The sequence below is a fragment of the Arvicola amphibius genome, chromosome 1 (genome assembly GCF_903992535.2).
Source record: "Arvicola amphibius chromosome 1, mArvAmp1.2, whole genome shotgun sequence".
NCBI classification, from domain to species: Eukaryota; Metazoa; Chordata; class Mammalia; order Rodentia; family Cricetidae; genus Arvicola; species Arvicola amphibius.
The window spans coordinates 12,707,100-12,728,005 of NC_052047.1; the positions used below are offsets into that span (position 1 = coordinate 12,707,100).

Genomic DNA, 20,906 nt, shown 5'->3' on the forward strand with positions numbered 1-20,906 from the left:
AAAGTACTTGACTGGGATTTGAAGAAACCTTACCACTTCTCCAAAACAAACTAAAAGTTCACTTGACGTCTATTTCCAAGTGACCAGCTTATGAAATATTGGGGGGGTGGGGGAAACAGGCCACAAAGCATTCAGTCATCCAGCCAATTCCCCAAGGCAGAATAATGACGTTTAAACACAAGGAAGATTATTTTTTTGTCTAGGTTTTTTTTTTTCTTTTTGGTTTTTTGAGACAGGGTCTCATTACATAGCCCTGGCTACCCTAAAATCCATTATGTAGATCAGGCTGGCCTTGAACTCACAGAGATATGCCTGCCTTCTGAGTACTGGAAATAAAAGTGTTTGCTACCACACCTGGATATTTATTTATTTATTGATTGATTGATTGTGTATGCAATATTCTGTCTGTATGTATGTCTGCAGTCCAGGAGAGGGCACCAGACCTCATTACAGATGGTTGTGAGCCACCATGTGGTTGCCGGGAATTGAACTCAGAACCTTTGGAAGAGCAGGCAATGCTCTTAACCACTGAGCCATCTCTCCAGCCCCCCACACCTGGATTTTTTTAAAAAAATAATCATATAGTCTTTGCAGTACTGGGCGAGAAGAACAAACTGTCTGGACTGCTATGTAGTAAACTACTGCTGTCAAATCAGCTGGAAAATCTTGTTCCTGAGTTCCTATGGTTTCACCTGTAGGGTAGGAAGAAGCACAGCCAACTTTGATTGCCTCTACGGATTTTTTTTTTAAGTGGGAGAGAATACTCCTGGACAGTTCTGCGCAGAGACTGGGGGGAGGGGGGGACACAGCACTGACTCTCACAGGATGTGTCTGAGAGGGTGAGTGCAGCACATCGAGTTTCAGTACACTGGGAGATGGGCTGCTTCCCAAAATCTTACACACACGCACACACCTACATGAAATAAGAAAAAAACAGACCCGGTAGCAAAGGTTTATTTCAGCTACTTGGAATTCTGAGACTGATGGAACTGAGAAGTTCAAGGCCAGCCTAGACAACTTAGTGAGACCCTATCTCATAAGAGAAAGTAGAGGAGGCTGGGTGGGAATAGCTCCATGGTTACAGTTCTTGGCTTGCCATGCAGTGTTCAACTGCCAGTACCACAAACAACCATAAAACAACTATATATCTAAAAAAGAACTATATATCCATATATGTAGGTAAATTAAGTAAGGTAGCTCGAGAAAAATGCAGGGAAAAAAACCCACATATTACTTTCCTACATTTAAAAGAAAAAAAAAAACCTGAATAGAGGAGACGCCTCCCCCGCACCCCGCTAAAGATGCCAAGAGCTGGAGGGCCGGTCCTAGGCCGGCTGGCTTGGTTGCACCTACCTGGCCTTTCTTGTCCGAGGTGGGGGACGACCTGGACCTCACGTGCACAGGGACCGCCAGGGTGTCGGAGCGTTCCAGCAGATCCTCAGCCGACTTGGACTTGCCAGCGTTGGTGGCCACCATGCTCCAGGAAGGCGGCCTGCCACCAGGGGTCCTGTCCGGTCTCTGGGTGGCCCTAGGTCCGCAATTCACACCGCTGAGCAGCTGCCTGGGGGGCTGGGGGTCCCAGCGCCGTCGCTCCCCGCCTAGGCGCCCGCTGGCGAAGGAGCTGCTGCGATCTCGGGGCGCGTGCGGGGCGTCGGTGGCCAGGTGGGGATGCTCCTGACGGGACAGCGGCACGTCGGGCTCCCGCAGCGAGCTCAGGCTGCAGGCCGAGGCCAGACCGGGGCCGGCATGGAGGTAGGCGCTCTGGGCGCGCTCGCGCAGCCCGGGCTCCGTGGGGCAGGCGACGGCGGAGGCGGGCCGCTTGCCGGTCTTGCGCTGGATGTAGTCGGCCAGGGCGCTCTGCTGGAACTGCTTCAGCTCGGGCCCCGACAGGCTGAGGGTGGAGCAGGCCTTGCCGTCGCGCTCGAAGAGGCGGCGCCGGTCGGCCACGGTGCTCTCCGAGAAGCGCGGCGTCGGCCTCGCGGGGCCACAGGCCGCGGGCTCGGCCTCCTCAGACACCCCCACCTCGTTCATCTTCTCGGGCTCCGAGTAGGAGCGCTTCTTCTGCTCGGGCGTGAGGCGCCGGCGGGCACCGCGGCGGGGGGCGGCCTGGGGGGCGGCCGGGGTCACGCTGTGCCGCTCCCGAGGGGTGTGCGGGGAGGACGTGGGGGTCGCGGCCTCCGGGCTGCGCATCCCCACGTGCGCAGAGGCGGGACGGGGCCGCCAGGGCCTCGAGGTGGCGGCGGCTGCGGAGGCGACGGGGGTGCCAGGCTCTAGGTCTCGGCGACGAAACGAGGTGGCCCCCAGGACGCGGGACTGGGCGTCCTTGATGCTGTTTCTGTAGGCGCGGCTGAAGGGCACGTCCAGCGGGGGCGACTCGGGGGTGCCGGGCCTGTCCTCCGGCCACGGCGCTTTCCTCTCCGTGTCGCTGAAGAGCTGGAAGGTGCTCTGGCTGCGGAGCAGGCGGGCATCGGGCCTTGGGGGCTCACCGCCTCGGGCAGGGGGGCCACGGCCATCCCCGGCCCTCCTCAGCGGCTGGCCGCACGGCTGCCAGGAAGCTTCCTCGCGCCTGGACTCCCCGTTTTTCAAGGGCGGCTCCCCATTGCGCAGAGGCTCTGCGGCCTCGGAGAAATGTACGCTGGCTTTGGGGTCCTCAAAGTCACTGGCCGAAGTGCTGGAAGCGGGGCCGGCCCTGTTGGGTCTATAGTTGAGGCCGTAGGTGGAGCTGCCCACACTGGGGACTCTGTGGCGCCCTTGCTCACGCTCTTCTATCTTGGACACCTTCTCCAGCACCGAACAGTGGGGCTTCCTGTACTGCAGGGCCGAGGCGCTGCTGGAGCTCAGTCTCCTCTGGCTCAGGCCGGGTATCTGCTGGAGTGCTGGGGCCGGGGGCTCTTCATACCTTGGGTCTGCACCCTGTAAAGAGTCTGCGGTGTTCATTTTCCCCTCCGGCCTTGGATAGGAAACAGACCTGTCCAGGTAGTTCCTGCTGTCGGGCCCGGCCTTCCTTCCAGGCTCTTCCAAGTTGGTGTTGAGGGCACAGGTGGGCCTGCCACCAGGGTAACCCTCCTGGGCTTCTCCTCCGAGCTCTACGTTGCTCTGTCTTCTTAGGCTCTCTGGAATGTTCTGGAGAGATGAGAAGGCCGACTTGGTCCTGCCAAAGCTGCCTGGCTGGCTCTGCCCTTGACCTTCCCTCTCCAGTTTCTGCCTGAGGTTGGCATTGTGATCTTCCTGTAAGTCACCCTCCCAGGGCTGAGGGGGCCTACCCACGTGCAAGGCCAGGGCCTGGGGAGATGCGAGGCCGTGGTGATTAGAACACGGTCTGCTGTCAGGGGCGTTCTTCCTCTCGCTGGGATACGATGGGCTGGTGCCTTGGAGAGGTGTGCCCTGTTTCTTCAGGGAGGAATCTTCTTCATTTTCAGGCACTGAAGAAAAATGGACTTTGTAGGAGACATGTTTGGCTGTGGGTTCTGGATTTCTCTCCACTGGGGTCACTGAGTCATGTTCTAGGGGCTGGCAGAAGGCAAACCCGGGCCTGCTAGCTTCATTTTGGTTCCCGTTCTCATCCAAGGTGGCCATCTTGTTACAGGCTCCCTGAGCGGCCGTATATCCACTCTCTTTGACCAGGGCAGGGTAGACAGTACCATTGCTACTCACAGAAGGCTGAGGCACTTGGGCAAAGTGTGGCTCTGGAGAAGGTACCGGGTAGATGCCAGTAGGCAGGAGGGGTTGGCCAGGCTGCGCCTTCTGGGTGTAACTATGCTTGGGCTTCACTGGGGGGCTGCTCTCTGGACTCCTCTCTACGACTGTGTGCAGCTGTTCCTCCATGACTGGGGTTTTCAAGGAGCCTGAGGAGTTTGTCTGAGGCCGGCAGAACCTCTTCTGATCAAGGCTGGACCAGGAGCTGGGACGCTCGCGCTGCCGGAAGGCAGCATAACTGTCACTCCGAGTAGGGGGCGTGGGTGCACCCACTTTCTGGGCCAGGCTTTCAGTGGCAGTATCCGAGTACTGCTGGCTCCACGATGGGGATGGTGCCCCCTTGCCCCGGGGAACACTATGCCATTTAGCACAGCCCTGGAGACCTGCCGATGCGTGAGCATCCCTACCAAGCAAAGCTGAAGGGCTCACCTCATACTCTGACGACACTCCCCTCCGACTATCGTAGACTGTCTTGACATAGCGAATGTCTGCTTGCCTCATCCCTTCTAGGAGGCCGCCGCGAGCAGAAATCGTGTCCATGGAGCCTGACCGTTCTTGGCCAGGGCCACCAGGAGGTGGGTACTCGAGGATGCTAGAACTTGTGGAGAAGGAACTATATGCCGAGTCTCTTTTGTTATGGAGGTGGCCGAGCTGGTCGATGCTGCTCGTGGACTTGGCAGGAGAAAGGAGATTGCAGGCTGGGTATCCGCCACTAGGCTCCAGGCTTTCCATACTCCCCTGGGAGCTGCACCGGTCAGGGCTCCGCCTCAGATAAGCATGGTCATAGTTGGAGAGGTCACTTGTAGAAGAGCTGGGAGAACGGGAGACAAAGCAGTCAGTCGGCTGAGGAGCTCAGTGGAGTTTAAGACACGGGGCTCAGCTTATGAATTCACTCTTATGCAAGACGTTCCGTTTTCGGAAGGGTGGGTCAAAAGGGCCTTATTTGGGGCTTGTTCCGATCCCTGTGTTGTCACTAGGATTAACTACCCAATGCTGCAGCCTTATGAGCCTCTAATTAATCACTCCAGCTTACTAGAAGGAAGGGGTGGTCTTAGGCACAGGCAGCATGCTGATGGGACTCGCTGCACTGTAGATGACATTTTGCACGTGCCCAGTAGTGAAGGTGGTGAGCGGGAGGAACTGAAGGGAAGGAAGGACAGGAGAGCATTGTCTGTCTGTTGTAAATACTTGGGGAAATCGAGCAAAGCTTAGGAAGCAGACAGGCGTGTGAAGGGCCGGGGACTTGGGGAGCACAGCGTACCATTTCAGTTCATCTTTCCTTTTTAAGGAGTCGAGAGCTAGGCCCTGGCAACCTTCCTGAGTCTCAACACTGGTAGGGACAATTTGTTTGTAGGGAATAGCTAAACACCAAGCTGAAAGGAGAAATACACAGGGAGACGTTCGAGTCAGAAAAGGCCAATGAGAGAGGAGAGGGCAAGGGAAAAAAGGAAGCTGGGAAGGAAGTCCGAACCACTGGTAGTCCGTTAGGCTGGGTTTCCAACCCCAAAGCCAGCTTCAGTGTGCATTCAGGAGAGCAAGACCTTTGAATTTCTAAGCTCCTGGGGGTTGGGAAGAGGGACAGGGTCTCAATATTGGACCTTTGTACCTCAGAAGGCTGCCTCCAAAAATTGTTTTTGTTAATCAGAGAGTCTAACATGCATGTGTGGGGACTGGGGAGTTTGTAGCTTCCATTCAATTTTGCTAAAAGCTTAAAACTGCTCTAATGGTTGACAGTAAGGGGCTGGAAAGATGGCTCAGTAGTTAACAGCACCAGATTGTATTTGATTCTCAGAACACACATGGTGGCTCACACCTATCTCTAACTCCAAACCCAAGAGATCTGACTCCATCTTCTGGCCTTGGCAGCCACTAGGTATGTATGAGGTACACAGATGTACATGCAGACAAAACACCTACACATATCAAATACAAATTTTCTATGAAATCTATTTGGGCTGGGAGTATACCTTGGTGGTAGAACCCTTGCCTAGCATATGTGAAGCACCAAAAAAAAAAAAATTATATGCCTATGGAGAAGCCCTGTTAGAATAAACAAAAATCAATTAGCAGTCACCTTTTATTAACCATTGTGATTCACTACTCTCTAAAGAAAGGTAAATCAGGAGCGCTGACCTAGGTGTTTCATTTTTAGATAAGCAGACACTTAAAGAGTATTTACAATATATACTATTTATAAATCTCATGTAAGCATATGTAATGACTCCGTACCAAGTGCATGCCAATGTTTTAAGATGCAATGTCTCCAGAGAAGGTATGAAGAGATTCAAAGGGCAATGCTCAGAGCTGAAATTAGAGAGAAACTAACGAAACATTCCATTGTCAGCAAGACCACACGCTCAGCATTTTACCTCAACAGAATCTAATTTTTCTTCTCAGGAAAAGTCAACTTACTCAACGAAGTATCCTGCTCTGGGAAAGCCAGAATAAATTTAAGAGATAAAGAAGAAACAGTTGGTGAGCCTTCCAGGTCAGGAAAAATCGACCTGCCCTCAATGGCATGGCGCATGTCATGGCTGAATTTTACTGAGCCCTGCCTCCCACATTACCAGCTTCCCTCTAAAGCGAGGAGGCTTGTTGTGAAATCACAGGGGAGTCATTAAAGTCAGTCCCATCTGGCCGGCTGTCATCCTTTAACTTCCTGCAGACACGGTACAGAGGTGACCCTTGCAAGGGAAGTGGAGGCAGCTGGCCACGTGGGAGCTGCTTCACCCACCAGGTCCATGCAAGGAGGAAACGCTACCTCCTGACTGCTAGAAGTCTTGCAGCCTGCTACTGAAAGGCTGGTTCAGCTCTGACTTGGGAGCATACACATAAGCAACTGAGCCGACTCAAACACCACTGAGCAGGGAAAATGCCAGCCCCGGTGTGTCTCAAAATACAGGTGGGGTCTAGGAAGAGGAAGTCACGCCTATCTCTCGCCAGACAAGTGTCTAGGAGGCCACTTCCTGTAGCAGACCTCAAGAGGACAGCACCACCTGACGGCCACTTTCCTACCCGGGGGGGGGGGGGGGGGTGCTCTGTCCCTCAGCGGTCCTGCCATTGGTCCGTTCTCAGGCTGCCTGGGGATGGGGGTCCGATGGTGGCCTCTGGGAACAAGTCTTTCAACTATTACCTGGAGATACTCACTGCTGTTAGCTCTACTATTCCTGCTTCTCATCAATGGAGCTGGGATGAATAACAACAGTCCTGTGGGTTTCAGTGCTAACACGGGCAACCTTACTGCCAAGGACTGTACCTTCAGTCAGAATCCCCACTGTGCGCTGGCTCCTTCTCCAGCCCCACTGTCCACTGCTGTCCTTGCTCACTGCATCTCAGCCCCAGCCCCTCCTAGCAATGACTCAGACGCACGAGACAGCTACACCATCTCTGCCAGTGCTGCAGGTTCTGTGCTCGCTACTCTACGACCTGGATACCCTTCGCCTGGCTCATTCCCTTCCCTTACTCAGGTCTCTATTTCAGAAACTGTCCAAAACTAATTATCTCCTTGGTTCTCCTCGCATCTTATAATGCTGTTTCTATTTCCCTCATGGCACGTACTCTACTGGACATTCTAGCATAGCTCTGGTTGTGTGAAAGTCATTCAGTTCTCTCCACAATGTCTGAAGAGTGAAAACACAAACATTTGCTGTGGTGTGTTCTTCTATACCACTCTATTCTGTGTACGTAAAACTAATTTTTAGGGGCTGAAGAGATAGCTCAGCAGTTAAGAGCCCTTGTTGATATTGCAGAGGGTGGTTTCCAACACCCACCAAAACTCCAGTTCCAGAGGCTCCAAGGGCACCAGGCATGCATGAGGAACACACACATGCATACAGGCAAAACACTTTTACCCACGAAATAGTCCTCAAAAGAAAAGTCATTTTTAAATGCTCGAAACATTGTGAAAAGCACAAAACAAGAATATGAACACTTTCCTGGTGTGTACTCACAGAGCCTTAGTTCCTAAATATCAGATCTGTTCACAAAACACTGGGCTGAAGTTAGAGCAGCTTGTTTGCCGCCAGACTTCTGGGTCTTCCATAAACTATTGTCCTCTGTTGTTCCAAAGGGGAAAGACACGAAGCAAAGTTTTCTAAACTTATTTGACTCTAGAAACTTTCTGCCAGGGAACACTTAATGGACTTTCATTTCATGGAAGACTCTGGGGGAAAACAGTTTTATACGGTGAAACGTTTGGGATCTTCTTCAGGGAGCGTGCCCCATCACTAAGACCATGGGAGACACGGGGTGCTTGCATTTGCCAGGTGAATGGGTCTCAGAGAGTCCTGTACGTTAGCGTTCTGATAATGCTACTTCAGCCTCTTATCAGAGAGACTGTGTCCTGGCGGTCTCTTCTTTAGAACCACTTGGTGGTATTTCCATAAGACAGCAGCAAACAGCTAGGGTCAAACTTCAGAGCAATTCCAAATCCAAGTGAGCTCACAAGACAGTTACAACTGACTGCCCTCACTGCCTCTGTCCCTCCCACCCCGCTCCTCCCCATCCCCCCACTCTCCTTTTTTCATGAGAAAAAGATCTTTGACTTTAGATGCGGAAGTGGGTTTGAATTTCCATCAAAGAGGAGCCAGCCAACCAACCTGGCACATTAGATCAGCAGATGCCACAGATACTAGGGACACACCAACAGTCCTTCTCCAGTGGCAGCTGCTGTTGGGAGACCGTGAGCAGAGGGAGGGGACGTCCTGCAACAGAACTGCAGAGGTGTGCCGGGACTAAGGAGAGGATTCTGGGTATTCTGAGCTTGCTCTTCTCCTATCGTCACACAGTGTTTTTGCCACCGTCCAAGGACCAGGAGGCAGATACAGTACAAGAGGGGCAGCGTGGCCACCACTCCTGAGGCCTGTGGAGCCGACCACAGTCACTGCACATTGACTACAACGGTCTGATTTCTGCTATAGGGTGAGTATATTCCTTAGGTCACATTATGACGTCAGATTTCGGGCTGGGAGGTTGTAAAGGATTCTGCCATTCAGTGGCACTCGTGTGTTCTGCTTTCCTTAGCCGGTTTCACTGGATCCCTGTCTTCAGCCTGGTTACTCTAACTGTCATGCACGGGATGTTTTCTGCATACTAGGAGTTGCATGTATGCCTTTATTTATTTAATACTCACTATGACCCAGTAACATAGGCGTCATTAGTTTCATTTTAGAGAAAGAGAAGCCAAGATCAAAGGGTGCTCACGCTCATGAGCAGGTCGGGTCATACCTGGAGCACTCTGCTCTTCCTCCCTCAAGCCGTCAGGTGCCCACACTTTACAAAACTCTGACACATACAGCCCTGTAAATCAAGTGTCCTGTGGGGGGAACCCATTTTCCGGAACACATGGCTCAGGTGGTGTGAACTGGTCCCCTTAAGAGAGTGGGAGGACACCAGGTGTGGTGGTACACGCCTTTAATCCCAGCACTCAGGAGGCAGATGATCTCTGTGAGTTCGAGGCCAGCCTGGTCTACAGAGCAAGCTCCAGGTCAGAGCACAAGTATAATCTAGTAACTACATAAGAAAACCACAGGCCCTGCTCACATCTGTCTCTGCTCACACACCAGTCAGCTGTCCAGACTCAGACAGACCACTTTGGCCATACTTTAACTTCTTGTTAACACTGCAAAATGGGGTAAACTTCTCTATTCTTCTTTTTGGGGGTGGGGGGCAGTGGTTGGAAACAGTTTCTCTGTGTAGCCCTGTCCAGGGTGTTCTGGAACTTGCTCTGTAGACCAGGTTGACCTCAAACTCACAGAGATCCACCTGCCTCTGCCTCCCAGATGCTGGGATTAAAGACTTGTTCCACCACTGCCTGCAGCTTCTATAGTCTTTAAAATAGTACTGCATGCAGAAGAGGGAAACGAAGGGACTTGGTGAAACCACGTATCTCTGAGAAATTCTCCATCTTAGCTGTTTCTGCTGCAGGGCCAAGAAAGATAAATTGCTTTGACAGAGGAGAAAAACCAAGAAGAACATTTAAATATAGGCATACCATCAATTCATCTGAAAAAAAAATATAATTTTGAATAGTGCAGACAGGACAGTGAAGCACCCAGGAAAGAAATCTGTCAAATTTTCAAATATGGGATTATAATAGGTATTGAGAAATAGCTGACTGGGAATGGGGTCCAGAAATATCTCAAATGACCAGCCATAACCAAACTATTTCTAGCCTCCCCTCAACAATCCAGCTCAGGATATGAGAGAAGGATGAGTCACCCACACAGTTAGCATTTTAAGAGGATGAGACAAAAGACATTGTGGGGGACATGACCTTTGAAGGAGAGAAACCCTTGGATGCCAGCCGTGGCCACTCACCTGGAATGGTAGCTTTGGTGCCAAGGAGGGCCCATCGTGCCCTGAGATATCTGCATCATGCTGGCATCAGGCTGGTTCTCTCCAAATTTGGTTGTATGCCACGAGTGAGGGCGAGCAGCAGGTTCAGTGCACCTGTGGAGACACAGTAGGGGACCCTTGAGCATCAGTAGCTTCCCTCCGAGTCCCCTCATGAAGCACGGTGGCTCAGGGGCCCAGAGACCACAGATGCAAGCACTGCTTACGTCTCCTCAATCACTGTGTCCTGGGTGCAACAAATACTCCAATTTACTTCCTATTCCCCTATCACTTCAGACCACAGAGGGATGTTGCAAAGTCAGTATAACTTCATTTAGACTTTCTACATGTTGGGATTTTATGCTTTCTGAACATAAGGACATAGTTGCCTTGGTCTTTCTGGACCTCCAGATTTAAAGAAAACAGGAACACCGAAATTCCTATTTCCCAAGGGACCTTGTGTAGATGCATAGTGAAAGCTTGCTGGGGATTTTCAGTCCTCTGTCAGGGCCTGGGAGGATGGTGCTGCTGCTCACGGTCTTGCTAAGAACTGTCTGGAAGCCAGAGGCTGCCCTGCGTTGACAATGAATGTTCCACACCACAGCCTAGAGAACAAAGTGTTCTTCAAAAGACTCTCGTTTTCTAAGTCGGTGACTTCAACTTTTAAGCATCCTGCCCTTAAAAACACAAAGATCTGATGCAACCGAGGAGAAAATGTGGGTGTCCTTTAGACTGAACGGAGTTCAAGGAGGAGCTGGGACTGCAGAAAGTCAGAGTCACGGGACAATTGCTGTGTCGCATTTTTGGCAGAAGGATGGGGTGATCCATCAGGCATCTCATGCTGAAAACTTCTGAACTATGTAGTTTCTGTAGTTTAGAAACACTTTGGGATACAGGAACCCACTTGATAAGATGAAAATAATAGATGTAACTTATCCCAACCCCTCATACTTTCCCTTGGTCCCTAAAACCTAGCCATCTCTCCTCTCTGAAAAATAAATTGCTTCTGTAACGTAAAGGAAAACCCAATCCGGTGATGCCAGTGAATTTCCATTTGTTAGGCATACCAGAACATACTAGACCGGGGCCCGGAGACTTTAGTCCTCAGCCAGACTTTGTTGTTAACCAATTGTGGAAGTCACTTCCTGTCCCTAACCCTCTGCACACCTAAAACCTGAAGAAACTAGTCAGAAGCTCAACTCATCTCATTTTAATCTGATTTTTGAGGCTAAAATTATATAATATAGCTGGTTCATAGTAAAATAGCAAAAAATATTGAGTATTATTATGATATAACTCATTTGCTGTTAATGAATTGACAGAATAGAAGCCATGCAGACAAGCTTGCTAGACAGACCTACCTAAAAGGAAGGGCAAAAACAGGGAGAAAGAAGTTGAGGGTGGATGATGGCGACTATGGTAATGGGCAGGAGGAAATACTGCCGCCGCCGCTCTTCCAGCTCTAAGATTCCTTATGAAATATTAAGAGTCAATAATTACAAATAGGAGACCAGCCAGATGGGCTCAGCTGACAAACACTGCTGCACAAGCCTGACCATCTGAGTTTGGTGCCTGGAGCCCACATGAAGGTGAAAGAGAGAACCAACTCCACAGAGTTACCCTCTGACCTTCAACTGAGCCGCATGTCCTCCTCCTGTGAAAAGTGATTACACAGAGACTGGTCTCAAAGTTAACTGTGGTCAAAGCGAACAGGGCGTGGCGAGGCAGGGAGCTGCTATGGCCCTGACTCCCTGACTGTGGCCTGAAAGCAGAAGGGTAAACAGAGGCCGAGCAGCTGTACTGCCTGCCTGGAATCTACATAATAACGAGAGAAACTCTGTGGTGAACTAGGAATGACAGATGAGGCTGCAGAAAGCCAAGCTGCCCTTGAGGAGTTGAGTTTAGGCCACAGCCTGTTTTCCGGGGAACTTGATGTCCAAGGTCCAAGGAAGCCAGGGAACAAGAGTGCCAAGTGCTGAGGTGCTGTGCTACCCCACAGCTCTCCAACTGGCCCTTGGGGGACAAGAGAGGCACGGGGCGACCGAGATATACTTGCTCTTTTCTTGGTCCCTTGTTTTATCCTTCATCCCATTAGCCCAAGGGAAACTTGGGTTCTAATCTAGTTTCTAAACCAGATTCCACTAGTTTTGAGCTTTGGGTTTTGTTGTTGTTTGTCTTGTTTTTCGAGACAGGGTTTCTCCGTAGCCTTGGAGCCTGTCCTGGAACTAGCTCTTGTAGACCAGGCTCGAATTCACAGAGACCCACCTGCCTCTAACTTCTGGGTGCTGGGATTTAAGACGGGCACCACCACCGCCCAGTGAGCTTTGGGTTTTTAAAATACACATAAGTTTTCGGAAGATACTGCCAGTAGCAGAGTGAATAAATTTTACTAACCAGGATAAGAGATGATGAGGGCCTGGGACTAAGATGGTGGTAACAAACTTGAAGGAATTAAAGATCTTTAAAGTCCGAGGCTAGGCAGGTCTATAAGAGCTAGTTCCAGGACGGGCTCCAAAGCAACAGAGAAACCCTGTCTCAAAAAAAAAAAATCTTTAAAGTCACAGAGACAATCTTCATCCTCAGTGACCACTTGGATAGAATTGGTGTGGTGTACATGCATGTGTCAGTGTGTGTGTATGTTGTGAGTATGTTTGTGTTTGTGCATGCTAGCACGTATGTATGAGTGTGTGTGTGAGGGAGAGAGAGAGAGAGAGATGTTTAGTAAAGAAAGAATAAAGAATGCCAAATCCTTGAGGTGAGAATAGGTTTGGAACATTGAAAACAAGAGTGTGGCCACAGCCCCAGACAGCGGAGTCAGTGGTGTGGGCTCATCACATGTGAAGCTCTGAGGGCATTCTGGACACAAGCATCAGAAGTTTACTTGAATGGGGTCTGGAGCCAAGACTCAGGGTGGAGTGGGGTTCTTAGGTGATGGATAAATGGAGAAGGTGACAACTGCAACTCAGAAAATGAGCACTGGGGGGCGTCTGCTGCTCTCCACGAGCTGCTGGGACTGGGGCTGCACGACCTCCAGGCGTACAGGCCGGCTGTCAGCAACACACAAGTCACACACAGAGAACACAAACAAGACTCAGACTGCTAACATAACAGAATCAACAAGACCGACCATCTTCTCAGCTCTCTGACTGACCCGTCTGTTTGTCTGTCCACTGTTTACTGCACACACTGTCACAGTAGACAAAGTCTGCCAGAACAGTCCACATTCTCCCCAGAGAAGTAATTCACAACCGTGTTGTGCTGAGTTGTCTGTCAGACAAACAGGCCTTCAGGCTGAGGTCGTCACGATACCCCTGCTGAACACCAGACGCTTAGTGGGGCAGAGCGCTGACCCTTAAGGTTTGTCCTGTGTGCTTATCATTTTCCTCTTCTACTTTGTGCTGTTTTAGGATGGGTTTTACTATCTTGCCTAGCAGGCCCCAAACTCATTGGTTTAAAATATTTCCCCAGCCTCAGCCCAAGGTATATGCCACTATATCCAGCTATTTCTTCATTTATTTTAATAACTGACACTCATACAGAAATGTATTCACATTAATACAAAGACTACCTTACTTATGTGTGGACTTATTGTTATAGTTGCAATTATGCTGGCCTGCCCTGTCACCTGGGTACCCTGTCCCTTTAAGAGACGAGCTTCGCCTACTCCCAAACTCCCTCCTCCAGACAAGCTGATCTTGCCCCTCTTCCCTTTTTTTCTCTCTCTGTCTCAGAAAGAGGCACCTTCTGCCTCGCTCCTCCCCACCATACCCTCCTACCCTTATACCTTCCCAATACCCACTAAATAAATTCTCTATACCCAGGCTCTCTCTGCATGGCATAACTATCTGTCCCTTACCCGTGGTGTGGTCTCACACCAGCAGGGAGACCTGCCAGGATCATCCACACCATAAACCATAACAGTTATAGCTAAACTTTAATAATTAGCATTTCCCCATATTCAAAGTATTCTTTCGAACAGACAATAAATCACATGACTAAGAAACAAATAAAAACCAATGTGCAGCCTTATCCTCCAGACCCACTTCTCCCCCTCGGCGCTGACCACTACAGCAATAAGAATGTCTTAGGCATCCTTCCCCAGCATCCCACACAAGCCTCCATAAGGAGTGCGCGCTGGCCCTCTGGTACAGAGCTTGTCTAGGGCGCGCAGAGCCCAGGATTCCACTCCAAACACCACAACAACCAGAGAGGTGGACTTGTGGGAAGAACAGTGTTTGTAAGGTAATACAATCTCAGAGTAACATATAGTCCTTTCTTAAAAGGGACATTCTTTTCAAATGTCACACTCACAATGTACCCTGGGGACTTCTGGCTTTGCTGGCTGGATCGTAAGCATGAAGTCTGCTAAGAGCCAGCAGATGACTGACAGCACAAATCAGGAGGAAAGGTAACCCCTTATCCTGTCCCGTGCTTACCGCACGAACCCACAGCTAGCTCCGTATCTTCCCCCCCATGCAGTTTATTTCCCTCACCCTCCATTCTGAAACGTGCTTACGGACTAACATAAAAATATATTGTAAGAGAGAGGAGTTAGCAATAAGTCTGTCTTTCCTTTTTTAAGTCAACAAGAAGTCATGCCAAAATGTTCTATTTCTCAATATTTCAATCCTGTTCCCTGCCCCATCTCTCTCTCTCTGTCTCTTAGCGTTCACCTTTGCCATTGACTGGCTTTCAAATGAAGCTGCGATGGGATAGCCACCAGCATGAACTTTACGAGTGTCTCTACCTCTCAACCCTGAACACAGACTAAGGCATAATTCTCTGTGGAAGAAAGGAAGAGGGACTGGTTTTTACCCGCTTTTTCAGGCATCAGAGGTAATGACTTCAGAATTTTCTTCCCTAGTATGCAAGAGCTTTGACAGGAAGAATTAGCTAAGATGCTGGGTTACTATCAGTCAAGCAGACACACAGACACCACAAGCAAATTCTTCCAGACTCGGAGAGGCTGAGGTAGTGGTAAAGAATTGTGTCCCCCTTTGAGTTCTTCTGGCTCCTTCCCAGTCAAAGCAAGAGCAGCTTGGTGGAGCAAATGGAAGACTGGGTTCTTCCCCTCTATCCAGGGACCAGCAGGGTTGGGTCGGGTAGCCCCTCAGTTACCACCGTTGGAAACCTCGAGTACAAACCCAGTCTGGAAGTTTGATGGAGCCCAAATATCAACCAAAATATTTCAAAATCAAGGTTAATGCTTTATAGATGTTCAGTTGCAGCTGCGTGTGTGAGCACATGTGTGTAAGACAGACAGAAAGAGACAGAGAGGCAGAAAGAAACACAGAGAAAAAACAGTATCTCTGAAACCTCTAACACTGAAGAAGCTAAATTCCTTTGCAGAGCAATCTGATGCGCAATGCACGGTGCTGGGGCTTTTTTCCCCTCTATTTTACTCTCTCTCTCCCATTTAAGAGAAGAGAGAAGAAAAGACAAATAAGAAACTGAAGATTTTTTTTAAAAAAAGGTAAATACCAATTTAAAAATGGTTAAAAGAAATCTATTTAAAAATCATACTGGAAAAAAGTTTATTAACATAATGAACAAAAATAAAAAGAAGAGTCTAGGTTTGAGGGCAGAGCAGCTGAAAAGTAGGAACCTTCTAGAATACCAGCTCCCATTCCTTCCCTCCCACCAATATTTCCATAATAAACTTTACAATAGGGAGGAGTTTCAGTGCCACAGCTGGCTAACACAGAACCTGCCACTCAGGAGGATAATAGAGTGTTCTCTCATTCACTTTCAGAGAACAGAATGCCAGCTAAAACCTGAAAAACCAGCCCTGTGGTCTCTGGCATCAAGGGCATTTCTGAATATGCACACTTCATATTTTTCTCTCACCGTTTATGTGGCATAGCAATGAACAGCAATCATAATAAAAATCAATAGTCAAGTTACCCATGTAATTTTATTCACCTGTGCTTTTCCATGGCATACTGGATGAGCCAATTCCCTGGACAAATACTGTATCAAGTGTGATTGTCAGAATTTTAAAATCACAATTATACAAGTGAGTCCGAAAACAAAATCCGAAAGTCTGAGGAAAGGAAAAGAAAAGGAAGTGGCCCAGCTGTCAGCCGTGCTGGAGCACAGCCATACACACATGTCCTTTCATGGATAAAGGGTGACTTCAGAGCATAAAGAGAGGGCTACATCTTGTCCTTAAAACTGATACTCAGAGGTTCCCTCCCTCCCTCCCGGTTTAAAAAGGGGAAGAGGGACTTCCCTGACAGGCTGGACCTGGCTTAAAAAAGAACTTCCAACTTGTGGGCATCTTAATAGAACCCCTAAAGCTTAAGGGCAAGGAGAAAAGACCTAGGGGAGGGGAAGGAGTACCCCAACCAGGAGAACAGAGCATCCAAGGAGCGCAAGACCCAAGAGGCGTGGGATCTTAGCGCTTAGATCCTGGGGAGCTTAGTAGATAAAGGGGAACTCCAGGAATCTTCGAAATTGAGAAATCCCCCCCAAACACACACCGGGGCACCAACAACTAGTTCAGGAGGCTCGGGGGACCCAAGTGGGACAGCCTCAAAAAGGCTAAACAGAAAAAGGTCGACCAAGGCCAGCATCCATACTCACGCAGGGAACCCCAATTAAATGCAGTGGCCACTGACATGTAAAAGAGAAAGGCACGGAAGTAAGAGTGGGCTTTAAGGGAAGGAGAGAAAGGCACGGAAGTAAGAGAGGGCTTTAAGGGAAGGAGAGAGGATAAAGGGGATAATGTGATCAAAATGCATTGTACGTGTTTGAAATGTAGTCATAAAGGACAAAAGCAATTGTAAGATTAATTTTTTTAAATCAGCACATCTGAGAGACGCCTAGGAGAGAATCTGCCCATGGAAGAGCAAAGATAAGAATCACATACAACATCCCGCAGGTACATGTAAAAAGGGGGCAGAGTGAGGTATTAGTTGCTGAGGGGGAAGACGGTGGGGGAAAGGCTGTGAGCAATGTATGATGACAGACATGTATGAAAAATGCCCTAATAATCCTGTTTTCTGTATGTTCTATAAACACATAGTAAAAACTGTAAAAGACAGAGCTCAGAGAACAACTTAGCAGCCTAGAATGCTGTACTATGTGGCCCACCTTCAGGAGTGAAGGAGAGGCCAAGTGTGGTGGCCCACTCCCATAATCCCAGCATTTGGGAGACGGAGACAGAGAAACAGGTGTATGGTCACACTCTGTATGTGTGTATGGTCACACTCAAGTATGGTGCCACACTCCCATAATCCCAGCACTTGGGAGACGGAGACAGAAAAACAGGTGTATGGTCACACTCTGTATGTGTGTATGGTCACACTCAAGTATGGTGCCACACTCCCATAATCCCAGCACTTGGGAGACGGAGACAGAGAAACAGGTGTATGGTCACACTCTGGCTACACAGAAAGTCTGAGTTCGAGGCCAGGCTGGGTTACATGAGACTCCGTGAAGGAGAAAGTACGGTGGCACACACCTGCAATGCCAGCACTTGGGGGGATGGATGTGAGGGGCCATCCTGCACTACACAGTAAGAAGGCCCTTCTAACAAAGTCAAAAGTGGTCACTTTCAGAAAACAGAAATTGTCATCGGGAAAGACAAAAGTTATATAGACCAGAAACTTGATCTAAAAAAAAAAAAAATCAGAGAAGCAGTAAGGAGGACAAAATGAAATCTGAAATTTAAAAATGTCCTTGACTTCATACACAGGCTGGCAACAGAGCGTTGAAAGGACTTAGCAACTAGTCCCCTGGCCCAGCCCCTCCTCCTGGAGGCATGGTTCTGTAAGTCCACAGGGAGCTGCTGGGGACCTGAAGGAGGAACAGAGCCCTGCTGATCTGAATGAGATACAGGACAGTCTAGGTAGATAAGCGGAGGCTGGAAATCCCCCGTTACACGCCCTGCCAGAATACTGGATGGAGCATGTGCTAAGTCTGATAAGAATGAGCAAAGCAGGCTGAAGCTTAACCTGTAGCTGCTTACTGTTCTTTAAAAACAGATATTCTTGAGAAGCTAAAAGTAGTATGATTATTCTGAGTCTGAGGCCAGCTGGGCCTACACAGTGAGTTACAGGTCAACCTGGTCAGAGTCTCAGGGGAAACATAAAACAAAAACAAACAAAATACCAAACAGCTAGCCAACCAAAGAACAACAAAAAACATTTTTTTTAAAAAAAGAGGCAAGGAAAAAAAGATACAATGCTATCAAAACGACATCAGAAAAAAAAAGCTCTTGAGTTAGAACCCTGCAATGAAAGATCCTGAATCTCATTTCACACTTACCTTGTGGCAAACAGAAACTGTCGCACAGAGCAACCCAGGCCAATCTGGTACCTATTCAGGAGCGGGGCAGAGAGCTAAGTCACCCTGCTGGGCTTCAGCTCCGCCCACAGGGGTGGGGCTCCACAGCGATTCCCTGCCCAGGCAGGTGAGCAGGCAGTTAAAGGGCAGGAACCACCGAAGCTCAGCAAGCTGGGACTCTACCTCCCGGTCACCTATGTAAGTGGACCAATTAAAATCCAACTCCTGGCCACGGAGAGAAGAACGGGTGGCCCTGAGTACTTTTCCTGGGAAAAACTAGCGTATGGCCAACAGCACATCCCTTTGGAATGGAACGCGTCCAATGCGAAAGCAGGAAGCCTCCTCCCCGAGGGACACGCGGTTTGTGAAGTGCGAGTGCCTGTTTCGGCTTCTGAAGCGGCAGCTCCTACAGCGGCTCACCAGTGTTCTCTGAGACACGTTATCAGGAGAGCAGGCAGAAGGCAGCTGGGGACAGGATGCCCCACTGAGCGAACTAGGAGGTGCAGAAGCCTGGTACAGGAGCTCAAAGGGAGCCCGACTCTGGCCGCTTGTTCGTTCTCACAGAGAATGTTTGTAGTATTTGATCCCGGATAGTTATTCTAATGGCGGTGACGACTGGTGAAGGGCCGGGGAAGCACAGGAGTGGGTAAATCCTTGGTTGTAAGCTAGAGTAACTGTCTCCATAACCAATTCATCGCCCTAGTCCAGAGCGCCACAGAGTTTTAGGGAAACGTTTCGCCAACATAGGTGAGATCATAAAGATCCTCTTTTCCTCCCACTGCACTGGTGTGGTGGTTCACGCTTGAAATCACAGCAGAGGCAGGGGGATCTAAAGTTCTAGGTTGACCTAGGGTACATACTAAGACCCGACTTCAAGCAAGCAAACAAACCAACAAACAAATGCAAAAACACTTTCCTCCTGTCTCAACCTGCAACAGGGTCTCAGGATTTAGCTTGAGGTGGCTTTGAACTCAAAGTTCTACAGTCTCAGCCTCCAAGTGCTAGGATCTCTGTTGCACTCTAGGGAAAAGGATTGTTGTTGAACTCTGGAGAATAGGATTACTGTTGCACACTGGGGAATGGGATTGCTGTTGCACACTGGGAAAGAGGGTTTCTACTGTTGCACACTGGGGAAAGACGGTTGGGTTGCTAACTGAAGAAGGATCTGGATAGAATTCTGACCTATTGTATTTGGTCCATAAGGTGACCCTAGAAGTTTCCAATTTTCAAAATAACAGTATTGACCTTCATGAAATAACCATTACTAGCCTCCTGCCTCAACATGTTTGACTCCACAGATAAGTACATCATCATTTCTGTACCAGTACAAACAAAATAATGGTGCTTCACACTGCTGTATGTTCAGACTAGGACTTAGACCAGGGCCAGGCTGAAATCACTACAAACGGCCAACACCGAGACAATCTGAAGCAACAATATAAATAACAGAAGTGCAGGATTATCACCTAGGAGATAAAATAAGTATGAAGTTCTCACTGAGATAAATCAGTCACTGGAAAAATAGATGAGAGAGGGGGAAAGAAGCATTTCCCTGCAGAAGAATTCCAGTGAATAAACGTAGAAGGAATGAAGGAAATATGGAATAGCTTCTAGAACATTCCTGTTGTCACAGATAATAACCAACAGATTTTAGAGTACTGAAAGTTTGATGAGAAACGGCATTACGCATCGTCTCAACGTTACTCTCCAGTGTAACTAAGAACTGCAAAGGAACAGAGTGCCCCTTGCAGTGGAGAAACGTGGGGACCTCACCACAACCTAGTTGCCAAGGCTGCCATCAGCGGTAATAAAATGTGAGCATCACATGAGCCCTGGTGCAAGGCTCTAGGAAAGACACACACCATCTGAGTGAAGTTCCTGCCCCAAATACCTACGCCTTGATTTCATCATGAGAAAACAGAGATACCTCCAAATCGAAGGCATTCTACACAGTAACTGGCCAATTCCCTTAAAAATATCCAGGTCAGCTGGGCAGTGGTGGCACCCACCCTTGATCCCAGCACTCTGGAGGTGGGTGGAGCTCTGTGAGTTCGAGGACAGTCTGGTCTACAAGAGCTAGTTCCAGGACGGATTCCAAAGCTACAGAGAAACCCTATCTCGAAAAAACAAAAAAAAGAAAAAAGAAAAGAAAACAGGAAAAAGGAGGAGAGCTGAGCAGGGCCCTTCACTTGTCCCCTCACTGCCACCTCCCCCACCGCGGGGCTGGGTCCTCCGACCGTGAGCCAAAACAAGCTTTTCTTCCTTAGGCTGCTCTGGCAGGTGTTCTGCAACAGTAGCTAACACAGCCAGGTGACCTTGGAGGACAGGAGAGAATTAGGAAGTGTGACCACAAAGCCCTCTAACTATAGTTAGGGAGACAAAGGACACACATATACAAGTCTGGGCAAATGCAGAACAGTGGTGGTATGTGCAATACCCAATCGAATCAAGACTGATTTTGTTTAATACAGGTGCCATGTATCTCGGGCTGGCCTCGAGTTCTCTATGAGGCTGAGAATGCCTCTGAACTTCTGATCCTCCTGCCTCCGCCTCCTCAGTGCTGGGATTTAGGACACCACCCGGGCTCA

The 20,906-nt window shown here is 49.2% G+C and overlaps 1 protein-coding gene across 4 annotated transcripts in view; it reads right to left on the reverse strand.

The window, feature by feature from the left end:
* The window catches only part of Shroom3 (shroom family member 3), a 282,941-nt gene that overhangs the window by 18,666 nt on the left and 243,369 nt on the right, over positions 1-20,906 (reverse strand). For all 4 annotated transcript variants that reach the window (XM_038331795.2, XM_038331788.2, XM_038331803.2 and 1 more), the window contains 2 exons: positions 10,015-10,146; positions 1,354-4,507 (listed from right to left, as the gene is read on the reverse strand). In XM_038331795.2, the coding sequence (XP_038187723.1) occupies positions 1,354-4,507; positions 10,015-10,146 (3,286 nt within the window). The remainder of the gene's footprint in view (positions 1-1,353; positions 4,508-10,014; positions 10,147-20,906) is intronic.